The sequence below is a fragment of the Mytilus galloprovincialis genome, chromosome 3 (genome assembly GCF_965363235.1).
Source record: "Mytilus galloprovincialis chromosome 3, xbMytGall1.hap1.1, whole genome shotgun sequence".
Classification (NCBI taxonomy): domain Eukaryota; kingdom Metazoa; phylum Mollusca; class Bivalvia; order Mytilida; family Mytilidae; genus Mytilus; species Mytilus galloprovincialis.
The window spans coordinates 49,994,318-50,008,847 of NC_134840.1; the positions used below are offsets into that span (position 1 = coordinate 49,994,318).

The 14,530-nt window shown below is 30.1% G+C and overlaps 1 protein-coding gene across 1 annotated transcript; it reads left to right on the top strand.

Moving 5' to 3' along the window:
• Nucleotides 1-336: 336 nt before the first annotated feature.
• LOC143068220 (uncharacterized) lies at nt 337-14,530 on the top strand. Its single transcript, XM_076242110.1, has 6 exons — nt 337-662; nt 2,863-3,126; nt 3,571-3,740; nt 4,641-4,812; nt 5,751-6,227; nt 6,956-14,530. Exons 1-6 carry the CDS (start codon nt 485-487, stop codon nt 7,723-7,725), a joined length of 2,031 nt encoding a protein of 676 aa, XP_076098225.1. The 5' UTR covers nt 337-484; the 3' UTR covers nt 7,726-14,530.

Below are 14,530 nucleotides of genomic sequence, written 5' to 3' on the forward strand. Positions count from 1 at the left end.
TTATTGTTTACAAAAGTTCCTAAATAACCTCTTAATAATTAAAAAAAAAACGTGCTGAGTCAGTGAAGAGGTGCCTAGAAGGTTTACTAGCCGAATTGGTCCATTTAGATTTTTTTTTAAACCAAATCATTGCTGGCAATGCATGCAATAACCTTCTATCTATCAAGCCACTTATTGCCAAATATGATAGTACAAGGGGAAAGGCTGTGTTGTATTTTCTATAGAATCAACACAAGGGAACATAATCCACCTCAACTTCTTCAAAAACTACCTTGTCAAATAAAATTGAGAATCGAAATAGGGAAACTTAACCTGGAGCGTGACAGCTGGACGACGAACGAACGGACAGACTGAACAACATGTGTTTAAAACAATTCCGTTACAAACTTTTATTCGAGACCTTGTTGATTTCATGATCTAAAAAATATAAATCTATTGTTGGTTGGCGGCTGTAACGGTTTTCAGACATACCGCCCAGCTAAAGATGGCGGTGGTCGTTTGGATTTTTCTGCTAAATTTTCTTCTGTTGTCTAAATGTGCATTTTTATCTCCTTTATATGTCGATACAGTTATTGGTGCTGTGGATAATATGATAGAGTATTATAAGAACAATTATCAAGACCTGAACGTGGATGGATTGTTTGGCTTGAGAGTTATAGAGGGTCAGTCAGCAGCTGTTTCGACACGATCATACATTTATCTGTATAGTTCATTCATATTAATTCAGATAGGACAATTTAACACTTTTAATTTAAATTGCATGCATAATAATGAAGTGTTTTAATTTTTATGCAATACAAGAAGATAAATATAAATAAATGAGTAATCCCCAAAGATAATTTACAAAAAAGGCCCAAAAAGTTAATATTATGCTGCACATTGTACATGTACCCCCGATTTCTTAAACTTAACTCCTTCTTGTCTCCGTATGAGCCTCTAAGAACCTGAAAAAGGATAGTTTTAGGTGCAGGTCCATAATTTGTAAAAAGGGAGCCCCCGACTGCCGTAACAAGCCAATGTTTAAAGTGATATATGTACTTGTAAAAAGTCTGCATTTATCATGTATGAAGCTCTTTATTGACTTTAAGGTGGAGGGACCAAGCCCCTATCCAGTGGCAGATCCAGATTGGGTGTAGAGGGCGTTCAACCCCTTTACTTGCACTTTTTTTTTAAATTAAGACTTAATTTTTGCCTTAAAACATTCTGGCATTAGCCTCACTGGACACAATTACGAACGATTTTGAACTTTAATTATTTTTTTTCATTGTAGAATACTTTTCTTGAATTGTTTGTACCATAGAATTAAAGATGTATGAAGGCTTTTCATTTTGAATCATAACACACACAATTTTCTATTTACTTTGGGATACTCAGTGGCGGATCCAGAAATTTTCATAAGTGGGGGCCCACTGACTGACCTAAGAGGGGGCCCGATCCAGTCACGCTTCAATGATTCCCTATATAAGCAACCAAATTTTTTCCCAAACAGGGGGGGCCCGGGCCCCCTGGGCCCCCCCTCTAAATCCGCCGCTGATACTTTAGTAAGATTTTCATAACCTGGTTTTATGGGTCTAGCAAGCCCAATATGGAGTAGGACGCAATTACAAACGGCACTATATAATTTATATATCTGGCAGAAGAAATCAATGACAACAATCTAAATTTGTGAAACATACATTTATCTTATCTTAAACACATTTCCTAAGAAAATAAGAAGTGTAAAATGGTCTTTTACTTCAAATTCTTCAGCAGTAGTTGCAGACGAAATTAGTGACAAAAATCTTCTTTGAAAAGGAAATATTTCGTTTTTGTTTTTGTTTTTATGCAAGTTCTTTCGCACTGAATTCTCCTTTTAGTAAGTGAACCTATGATTTTAATTTATATTAAACCTTTACTTTCGGAGTTCTCAGGACTTTTCAATAAAAATACTATTTTCTTCTGACACTGCTTAGGATCACCAGAGTCTGAGAAAACGTTCATTTTTGGATTATTTGGGCAAGATAAAGGGCATCACGCATATGAACAGATTCAGGAGATATTTTTCTATCTATATAATGACAAAAGAAGGCAATTTGCACTAGCTTGTGTGCTTTATTCATGTAATTTCCAAGAGAGGGAGTCATTATTTTGACATTTACGAAATTGGATTTTTCATCGTTTGCAACATTAACCAACTGTGCATGAACTTTTTTTTCATGAAAACACAAGTAATGTTGTGGGTTTTTATTTAATAGAAACATTTATAACTTATCATGCATAAATATAATATCAGGGGGCAAACATTAAAAATCGTTCGTAATTGCGTCCAGTCGTAATCGCGTCTGGTAAGGCTATCTTAATATATTGAAATAAAAAACAATCAATCTTGCCCAATTTTTTGCTACAATAAAAAAATTCCAACAAAATTATTTTGCATCAAATGAATAAAAAACGGGCGTGATTTTTTTTATGTACTTAAATACCATGAATGCCATATTACTTTTGTATGTCCATTAAAAAAAATGAGCTTGACAATGACTATGAAAGAACCAGTGACGATTTTTCTCTCCACCAAATCAGAGGAAGATGCTTCTGGTGAACCTTATAGCTGTGACAAAAGATTTGTGCAGAATTAATGAAGTCATCACTAGAAAACTCGCAATATTTTTTTTGTGGATTCATTTATTTATTAAAGTACATATTACATGTATTACATGTACAATGTAGGACAGTATGATCATTGATGTGTAAGTTTATATGTATCCGAAAGAAACAACACACACATCTGCTGTGCTATGCACTGCAAAATATACATTTTATATAAAGATTTTATTACATGACACAATAATCTAAAGTATCTATTGAATGAATTTTATGTTTCAGGTCATTTAGCAGCAATAATTATGAAGGTTGAAAATGGAACAATAAAACAATTAAAACCTAATACGATAGAGAAATTAAAATCTATGAAGACTGTGTCAACAAAAACATGTGAAGATGCTCTAGATTTCGTTAGAAAGGATGATGAAGAATATTTTCAATCTATGAAGTTTCTTCTTGGTAATCCTTGGTCTTTGCATAAGGACTACAAACATTTGCAATTCCAGTTACTGTGGGATCAACAAGTATATAAAAAAAGTTCTGTATGTAAGTATCCATCCAGAGTTATGCATTTATAAAACTTCTTGACGCCATTGCACTGATTTAATTTCATATTAATGAAGTAGATTCATAGCAATACTCACAGTACTTATATGCATTCGAAGGCTCTGAGTTGAAGACTACTTTGACCTATAATGGTTTACTTTTACAAATTATTGTGACTTGGATGGAGAGTTGTCTCATTGGCACTCATCCACATCTTCTTATATCTATGTAATTATTATATGACATAAAGACTAATACTAATCAACAAAGAACATACATGTATAATATATAAAAAAAATCTGTTGATTTGAGCATTATTTTCCAATAAACATGTTTGTTTTAACTTTTACATTGTAAAAAACAGTATTATGAATTATTGCAGAATTCCTGATCATTGTCTTTAAGTTAGGATTCCATTCACTTTATTTGTATTATTACTAACAGCTTCTTTAAATGAGAAAGAATCCGATAAATGTATGATGGAGATAATGGGGTACCAGCCATCAAAGAAGAAATGTGGTGTCAGTCCCTTCTGTATAGAACTGATGACAAGGAAAGGTTTGACAGGATATGGTATAACTCATCAAATGTTATGGACCATGCTGTCTGAACAGGTATTATATATAAATCTGGTAACCTAGAAATGTTAATGCCCCTTTGTAAAATTTATACTAGGGAAAGGACGCCTCCGGGTGCGAGAATTTCTTGTTGCATTGAAGACCTATTGGTGACCTTCTGCTGTTGTCTGCTCTATAGTCGGGTTGTTGTCTCTTTGGCACATTCCCCATTTCCTTTCTCAATTTTATTTAATACATATTCAATGTAGATTGAAACAAACAGAACTGAACAATGGAATCGAGGGTATGTCATTAACCAATTGTAATTTTTTTTAAAAAGCATCACAAGATCAAAATGAAACAGTCATCTATATAGATAGATGTTTATACAGGTACCTGTTGTCAAACTAAAATGCACCAAATCTACATAATCTAGACAAGTTGTAAATAAGTTTAATAGATCACTTCAATATCGTACATCATTGATCAGCATTATTTTGATAACAGTTTCTTTAGTTATTTTGGGGCCTTGGTAGCGGCATGGTTTAAGTAATCAAACTTCTATCACTAGACTGTCCAAACTGAGGTTATGAGCGTGTAGCAGTTTCACTTGACTCCAATCTTAGTTGACTAGGATTGTAAGTTTTCCTATCTAAAGGTTGGTGGTTCTCTCCAGGCACTAATAAAAACTGAACACCACATGATAGCACAATAGTGTTGAAAGTTATAGTACACACCAACCAATCTAATTAGTTCTTTTAATGCAGGGAGTTGATGTCCTACATATACATGCAAATATAAAATGCAGATTAAAGAAATATAAAAAGTAAGCATAAAACCTATCAAAACTTTTCTTACAATACTTCATTAGCAAAAGCAGTACATGTATCACCTATTTTGACTTAATGCTTTCCTTTCAACAAAACTAAGGAAAAACTATTTGTTTTAATTTTACAGGCTGGTTGTTATGAGGAATTATCTAATTTACTTGTAACAAATGGTAGAGGACAGACACATAATATACAGTTAGAATTCTGTACCAACAACTACCTAGAAATGATGCATATTGTTCATGGCACTCTCAAAGGCCAAATCATTCCAAGGTTTCAGGATTTATTTATGGAACAGCGTAAGTTGGAGATCAACAATAATTTTCCAGATAATTTGAATTTTTGTTTTTTTAATAATATTAAACTGTAAAATCATGAAAATGAGGAATAATGACAAGATTTTATAAAATTTATATAAAAAAAGAAAATGTAGTATGATTGCTTATGAGGCAACTCTCCACAAGAGACCAAATGACACAGAAATTAACAACTATAGGTCACCGTACGGCCTTCAACAATGAGCAAAGCTAATACCGCATAGTCAGCTATAAAAGGCCCCGAAATGACAATGTAAAACAATTCAAACAAGAAAACTAACGGCATAATTAGAGTACAAAAAATGAGTCTTGTTTATTTTTAAAGCTATGAAAGAATTATCACTAGTTCATAGATTTTGAAATAGAATTGTTGTATTTTCTGAATCCTCTACATAAAGATATATATAATAATTGTTCAGTCTTTTACAACCAAATATTCAAACACACCTACTGCATATCTTTAGCCTGTTCAGCCATTTCTCCAATGAACAGTAAAGATATGTTCTATATAGAGTTTTCAACAGCTATTATTGAACAATGCATTAACAGTGACGGAACACTGTTGAATTTACTGGCAGGACAATTTCTAAATACCTTAAAATCTTAACAAGACAACATTTTGAAAGCATGTTCAGGTAAAAATAGTGGTTTTAGACTTAATTTAAATAATGCTAGATATCATAGTAATTAACTATTATAAATTGTGTTGATGTCTTTTTATATAACATAAACCTTGGCCTATAATTTCATTGGATAATGGCTTCTACTTTTAGGTTTTTTTATTGATTAAATTTGTAGTACCGGTATTAAGATGTGAATTTCAGTTATTTATTTTGTGACTATTTTGAATAGAGGAAATGACATTCTCTTTGTTTCTCTTAGTCTTCAATTTAAATTTACTTAGCCTATGTATCTTTCAGAATTTGTTTGTCCAAGCCTTGGATTTTACCAGTTTTTATCAGATGACTTTTTGGATCAGATTTTATCGTGGCAAAAAGATGTGGGTTGTTATGGTCTCATGAAGAAGGTTGAACAGAACCCAGCAGGTTTAAAAAAATATTTGGGGTCAACGAGTTATGATTATGAGGATAGCCCTGTTCATAAACTATTAAAATTTCAAGGAAAACTTTCTCAGAATATGACAAAGTTTGGTAAAAATACTATTAATGTGCAACCACCTGTGCTTAACTTAGCAGGAGAATTTAATACCAATAAAAATCTTGGAAATGTTCAAATGACAAACAATGTTGTGATGCAGAATGGACCAGATTTGGTGACTAAAGGTAGTGAAAATGTTGTAAAGTCATTTTCTCAACAAAAACTAGGGAGACCTGGTATTGAACAGAAATCAGTATTACATGGACAGAGGAGGCTTCTAGCAGAAAAAGAAATGGAGAGTATGTAATTTGAAGAACTGATTTATGAATTGTTAATTGTTCTTTTTCGTTAATTGTTCTTTTTCCGAGTGTAAAAGCTCTACCAGTCAATTTTTTTACACTTTTTTTTGCACCTTAATATATTCTACTGCAATATCTTCTTTATGGTCAATTAACTGACTTCTGATTGAATGCTTTCTACACTATTCCATCTTTTTCCTGGAACAATTTAAGTTCAAATCGTTACAATGGGTTTATCTTCCACTCTTGACACAACTGTTTTTGATACTGAATACAAAGTGTTGTAAATGTTCCTGTAATTTTACAAGTCTATGGTTAATTTGTATATTGCATTCAAAATCTGCAAGAGTTGATTAGTAGATATTTGATATATATATATGTATTATCTGAAAACAGTGAGAAACAAGAACCTTTCTTCAACACAAGTAATCTCTATGTATATTTTGTTGAACTTCACAGCAGAAAACTTTAAAAAAAAAATCAGTTTTAAGAGAAAAAAATTATCATACACTTTAATTTGTAGCGCTGACTTGCCTTGAGATAAGCATGATAAGAATGTATTGAGTTTCAATATATAAAAAATCATCTGTGAAAAGGTTTTTTTCTGTGGCAAACAGTAATGATGAATGAATAGTGATGTCATATAAATCATTCTCTTTCTTTATGACTTGCAAATGTTCAACATGCTTCATGCAATAGCACATATAAGTAAACCTTTTCTATTTTAGATGGATGTTTGGCTCATAAAACTGCAGTAGCAGCAGGAGCTTTAATGATATATCTACGTTACCTACTTTTACCTGGACCTAAAACATTGGCAGAAAATACCAAAGAAATGCTGCAACAAAGACATTTACTTAATATTAACGATAGTGGCATTGATAAGTTTGATTACAAAGGAGCACAGGATGGCAACTTAGTAAATAAACTAGCAATGAACAACAATGTGTTAGCAGCTCAAATCAATGACAATAATAAAGATGATGATTATTATGCTGATGAAAATGATGAAGATGAAGATGAAAATGAGGAAGATGATGAAAAGGGAGGTAATAAAAATGTACAGTTTGATGATCATCAGAATGAGGAAAATGGATATGAAGGTGATTACGATGAGAATAAAAAAGAAAAAAACCTTAAGGTAAAAAACCTAGCAGACAAGGTGGAAAAAAAAGTTGTGCCAAAACCAGATGATACAGACTATACTTACTATGAAGATAAAAATAAACATGACGACTATACAAATGATGAGTATGATGAAAAAGATGTCAATGTTGACAAAGACAACAAAGATAGTGCAAGTGATAAAATAAAAGTCAAATTGATCAACGAATCAAAAGCTGAAGGAGAATATCTTCCAAGTAGTACACATTCACCAAGTGGTGTATATCTTATTATTTCATGTACAATATTTGTTTTGATGATATTAATGTATAGATTTTTAAAGAAGAGAAGAGTACATATTAGATACAATTATAAATCCTTCAACAGAGTGTAAAAGATAGTTACAGTTGCTTATGTTTATGGCATTAGTATTTCTTTTTATCTTGTGACTGAAGAATATTATATTTATTTGAGATTTTATATTTATATATTATAAGTATCCATTGTTATGAAATCCCTTTTCCCAGTGCTGTTATTATTTTAAGCTTACTTTTTATTGATGTGTGTTCAGCTGTGAAAATAATTAGAACTAGCAGCATGTATTCTAATAGTTAGTAATTTTTATATCTGCATAAATCAGGGGTCACCAAACCGTGCAAAGTGACCTAGGATTCCTGACTACGCTGAAAGGAAGCATCAGGGAAAAGTTTATGTTGCCCTCAATTTTCAGTAAAATAACCAACGTCTCCTTTGGATTTTAGAAAAAAATCTCGATGGATATTCAATCCATATCACTTTCATTTCTATTTGAACCAGTTTAACTCTCAACATTGACTTACCTATACATATTTCTTGCTTTCAATTATTGTCCAGCATCTGGTAAAACCAAATTTACCAATTAATTATATCAGAGCAGATCTTGATCATTTTAAAGTTGTTTAGATTCTGAATTATATCTTGCGGTGTTACCTGCCACTGCGAAGCATAGCTCTTCATCTTTAGTATCCATGCATACTGAGTTTGTATTAGCATGAATGTCTATCACATATCTGAAATTTTTTAATGCTTCTTCCTTTGTGATTAGATAGGCAAATGTTATTAAAATTTGTTTCTAGAGTTGTTTTATTTGCATTGTTAAATGATAAGCCATGGTTTGATAACTTTACATATACAACATGTACAACATACAATATATGTTCTACATGAATATATATTTGTATGATTAACTTTATTTTTGAAAATTTTTTAAAAGTCATTAATTTTCAAGTGATATTATATTTAAGACATTATTTTAACATATTTTCCCTCTTATAATTGCACACTAACTACTTTTATTATTCAATCAATTAGAATTGAGATTCAATCAAAGAAAAAGGAAGAAAAATAAATCTTGAGAATCTCATCCTGCCGTTATGTTGACATGTTAAAAATGGTTAAAAACATAAGTATGCAATGAGCAAATGTTAGGTAAAAAGCAGTATATACTAGTGTAGTAGAATCAGACTCACATTTAGATGTTTTGCTTTCTCTAAAGTGTGATGGTTTGATGTACAGTGCTGCATGTGCTGAGTTCACTGAAATTCAAATGAGATATCCAGTATTGCACAGTACTAAAACCATTGTATTTGTATGTCAAATTTTATATTTTGTTATCTTTGTACCTTTTTTTTTATTGTTTTAAAGCAGAAAATGTGTTGTTACATTGATAAGTAACTGCTGCTAATAACCCTTTAATGAAATAAATAACTATAAACATATGTAATTTCTAATAGTCTGTTTGACATTTGTAGGAATATGAATTTTGAATAGAAGAATCAATACTTTAAAATAGAATGTAACTGTACTAGGATATATTTTGTTAGATTACATGTTTTGATTCAAATTACAACTTATTTAAGAACATAAGACCATGTGTACACATAGCATACTTTGATTGTTTAGCTTTGTATTTATAATGAAATGTGTGGTTATAATGTTGCGACTAACTACTATTATCAATGCTTTGCATTTCTAGAATGATATTTTGTTTATGTAATTGCTTAAAGCATTATCTTTTCATTCTATTAATTTGTTTTTTTCTTCTTATTATGATATTTTTCTTTGTTCAAAAAGATGAATGCATGCTTATTACTGATATATCAATTTTAAGTTTAATCCATTTATAACAGGTAATTAAAGATGTGCCATCTAACATCCGAAAAGTGGCATGGAATAGGTCATTCAAATTGGAAATGATCTGTGTCCATTTCATTCTTAAATCCTATATATTTTTACTGTAGTGATACCTTTAAAGCAGATAGGCAGCAATGCATGTAGTTGTTTTAAAAATTCAATGTTATAGAAAATGCCATGACATGTTATATACTCTACTCTAGTCAACTTAAGTATGTATGTATTAAATTATTGGGCAAACCATATATTTATTATCAGCAAAAATAAGTTTTTTGTATTAGGAATTACTATTGTATTTTTATTTATCATACATCTACCATTAGCAGAATGTGATAAGAGCCTCCTTTGGCCTATTTTAACACTGAAATTTAAACTTTTTACTTTGTTAAAGGGATATATGAAAAACGTAATATATTATATATTTTTTTGACACAATCAGTAATGAAATACAATTATTGAAATAATAATTCCTTTTTAGTAGCCAATAAGGTTCAATTTTGTCAAAATAAGCAAAAAAACATGGATTATGAATTATTCACTTGCAAGTGAATAATTCGACCTCATTGAATCCGTATTCATGTGAACTTAATTTAACCCCTCAGCTTGAGATGGATAACATATGAATTGTATGTGTAAAGTTATTTAAAGAAAGAGAATGTCAACATTGAAAGTGAAACAAAGGTAAATCATTTGATTGACTGATTTGATCCACAAATAAACCATTCTAATACAGGTAAAAACAAATGTATATCTGTAATATGAAATTTAATAGCCCTAGAATAATTCGACAGCACCTTTTTGCTAAATCTATTTATATCTTTATTCATGTTTACATTGTTATATGGTCATCGGATGACTATTGAGGTCAACTCGATAAGTAAACTCAAATACACATGAAACGAAGCTATGTATTTTCATGCGTGTTCTTTGTTTATTGTTTTATTTAGACTTTTGATAGTTTGGATAAATGTTTTATATTGTTTAATGTTATAAATCAAATATGAGAATTTGATTAGAATCGGTGAACATGAATTTGACTGCTAGTGCCCCTTTATGATTTCATTTATGTCTTTTTTTCTATTTTTAGGTTAAGATTATGAAAAAAAAACGAAAACAAACCAGATGCATCTATAAAGTATCAAAGTGGTCCTAATAAGTGTAGCCATGATGTTGTAAAATAATATGCTTCGTAGTAATTTTGACAAAAAATGCAGAATGTAGTCTATTTTCCAATGATTTGGAATCTGCAAATTATGAATGCTTGTGAGGACAAATGAAATTATTTGCTACAGAATTTTTAATATGATTGACTACTTTGTTAAACATTTACTCATATTTAGCACACTACAATTTGACCTAACAAATTGTTTTGAAAGTTTGATGATTATGTTGAAAATTAGTGTATCAGATTCTTGTTTAATGCTTTGTTTGATAATTCTGTTAACTTTTCTGGACTTTAATTTACAAGATTTTTTTACAGTGCTGTATCTGCTATCAGATGAGAAATTAAGTTGATGACCACATAATCACTGTTTTTCACATAATCACAATATCACATATATTTCTCATTATTTTTTATAACACATTTTTCATTTTTGTTTTACACCTTTTTCATTTTTGTTGTTAACTTCTTATGATATAAAAACTGCAGCATTATGTGTTATTATCACACAGATTTGTTTATTTTTAGTTACATGTATACAAATCCGCTATATTTTTTTAATATTTTCATATTTCAGAACAGTCACAGGACAAATACCTACTATTCAATGGCGCTATTTTATCAGATCAAGAAAGGAAATAGCATGCTAGAGTAAAGCGAGTTCTACTTTGGCCATAAAACTTTGAATTTTTTCCTCAAATGTCTTATGTAGTTGGCTAAATGTCCTACAACAGTCTGAACTCATTATGAGAGGCGTAAAAGGGGGGGGGGGGTATCTGCACGGATGAACGTGAAATAAAATTGCCATCTCACAATGAACAAACAATTATATGACCGCAAAAATTGAAAAAAATTTTGGTCGTATATTGGTATCACGTTGGCGTCGTCGTTGTCCCTAGTCGGCGGTGGCGGCTTTCGAAGACTTTTGGTTTCCAGTTTATATTGCACCATAATAGGTAATGTCCAATTTAAAATTTAAAGTTTTTAAGTTAAAGTTCGTAGACCACATTCATTATGTGTCAGAAACCTGTGTTGTGTCAACTATTTAATCACAAGTATCAAGCTTGAATGTTGTGTCCATACTTGTCCCAATGTTCAGGGTTCGAACTCTGTGGTCGTATAAAGCTGCGCCCTGCAGAGCATCTGGTTCACATCTGCACATGAAATAAAATTGCAAAACATGTTGCACGAAAAAAAAACCTTTACCATCCTACGTTATCATTGTTATATCGATTAGACCACATACCTGCATGATTTTGTTTTAATTTAATATGCATAACTTGCCAACTCTTTTATGTAGATACATTGTATTAAAATACATGTAGAATAATTTAATTGTATGTGTCACAAGTTTTTCCTTTGGAAATCCATTTCACATGAGGGCTGATTTATTTAATCCTACATTGTATCAAGCAGGGATTTGAGAGAATAAGTTATGAAATTTGATATTAATATGTGATCCCAACTTTTATCAGGGTACAGATGGCTCTTTTCTTACTTTATTTTAACTGCATTAGTGGTTTTTTTTAAATTCAGTATATTAATTGTTGTATTAATTATGCATGTATTTATAACCTATCACATTAAATTCCAAGCTTTTTTCCTCGCTCAATTATCAAACCCCATTCCCACCCTATTTATCACATTATTTGTTTATTACTGTTTTTTTCAGAATCAAATGCCATGTTGTGTTAACACATGCTGCTACTTATGTTTCCTACTCTGATTTAGCATTGTGTTTATAAAAATATCATTTATTAGTACATTATTGTTGTATAAAATATTAATGGGATACCTAATTAGAGTGAGGGAAAGAATCAAGAACCTGATCTATTTATTTATGAAGATTTTGTTTATCATTTCCTGTTTGTTTATATTATTATCACTTCCTTTGCTATTGGATACTGTTTATTAAGAAATTATTGTTGGGTTTCATTAAGGAAAAAATGTTTAAAGTGCCATTTTTAAAAACTTGTGTAGAAATATTTTCAAATAAAGTAAACATTAGCATGAATAAAGTTTTATGTTGTCCAATACTACAGAAAAACTTCACCTAACATTTCATTGAATTAAATCATCAGTTCCAAATAATTTGATAAATTGTAGAATGCTTGGAGGTGCTGTGAGAGTGTAATGATTCATCAAAACTAATGAATATCTTTTTTGGAATAGAGAAAATTCCATAACTTATGTTCAATATTTTGGAAGATTTTGTTTACTAACTGTGTCATAATTTATTGAGATAAATATAAAATATGAAATCATTTCAGGGTTCAAGTTGAAATAATAATAATCAACATAATGTCAATCATGAACAAGGCAATTATAATTTTATTCCAGTTTCATAAATTCCAATGTTGCAGTGACATCAAATTAATGTCATATCCCACTCATCATGGTCTAAGTTTGTATATATTATCAAAATTAATAATTAATCCAATCAAAACATGAACTTTCTGTTCATATTTTTCATTATTTATTTTATATAAAATGCTGAATGGTTAGAAACTTCTAAGCATGTTTTGTTTATAATGATGTCTTGTTTGATATTTTTAAAAGATCTTTGCTGGGTATTATTTTTCACAAATGGAAATTACAATGGCTGATTACGCTTCAATTTATTTTCTGGTGATAACTAGATTCAAATTTTTAAAAATTCCTCAGGGATTTGAACAATTTCTTTACACATACACCTTAAATCCAGCCTTTGTATGATGTCTTGTTTTCAGGCAGAAATATTTGAGAGCAATAAACCACTAAATTTAGAGCTACCAAGACTTGCCATTTTCATTATGTTTAAATATCATGTTTTTTTTAATATGTAATTTCATGTTTAAGACCCATTTCATGACATTTCTTAGCAATATATTGTCTGTTACTATTCAAATCAAATTAGACCTCATATGGGTAGATCTGATGTGTTTTTGTTTTATCTTAATTGAATATGTTATAAGATGTTTTTGGTTGGGATACTATCATTTTCCGGTAAAGGATTATAAAATCCATATGGTTAATTTTGCTTGGTTGTATTTTTTTGCACTGCCATGAAAGTGTAAAGACACTAAGAACCTTATTTGTGCAGTCACCTGTAAGTTTTATTATGGAGATGAATCCCTTAAATTTTAAAAGGCACTTACCTACAGGACCAAATGTTTTGAGTTATTAGTCATCAAGGGAAATCAATGTATGAATTTATGGTAAACTCTGTTTTATTTTAGTGTCATCAGTCAAACAAAAACCTCAAATTATCATACAAAATAGTGTTTTAGGGTTTTGGTTTTTTTTAGTATTGTGATTAGTACAAAACAATGGATCGTTTTCATAGTTTTAAATTAATTATGAAATATTGTATGATAAAAATTGTTTAAAAACATTATTTTTTATAATAACATAATCAAACAAAATAGAAAACAAAAACTTTAGAAATTACAGATTTTAATGTGGAAAAGAGCTTTGAAGGACTTGGTGTTGTAAAAATTAGTTTTTTCTGCTTTCTGTAAATTTAATAAGAGGGCAAAACATGTGATTAAGATCTGTTACTTTGTGATATTGTTATTTATAGTAGATCTACAAAAATTAATTCAGTTGTTTTCCTTCTGTTTATTGGGAACTATTTTACTTTGGTGCTCATTATCCAGATGAAATTAAGTGATACACTTACATTGTTTTGTAATTTTTTATTAAATTGTTTTCAATATGTAGTTTCAGAAAAGAAATTGGTGCATGTCCATAAACAAATGAAAAGTAATAGTGTAATGTAGATTTTATACAATTAAATTTTAGCCAGTGTTGATCACTTTTATGTTTCTTTATATATGTATTTATTGAAAACAAAATGGAAATAAAACAAGTACAGAAAATAAAA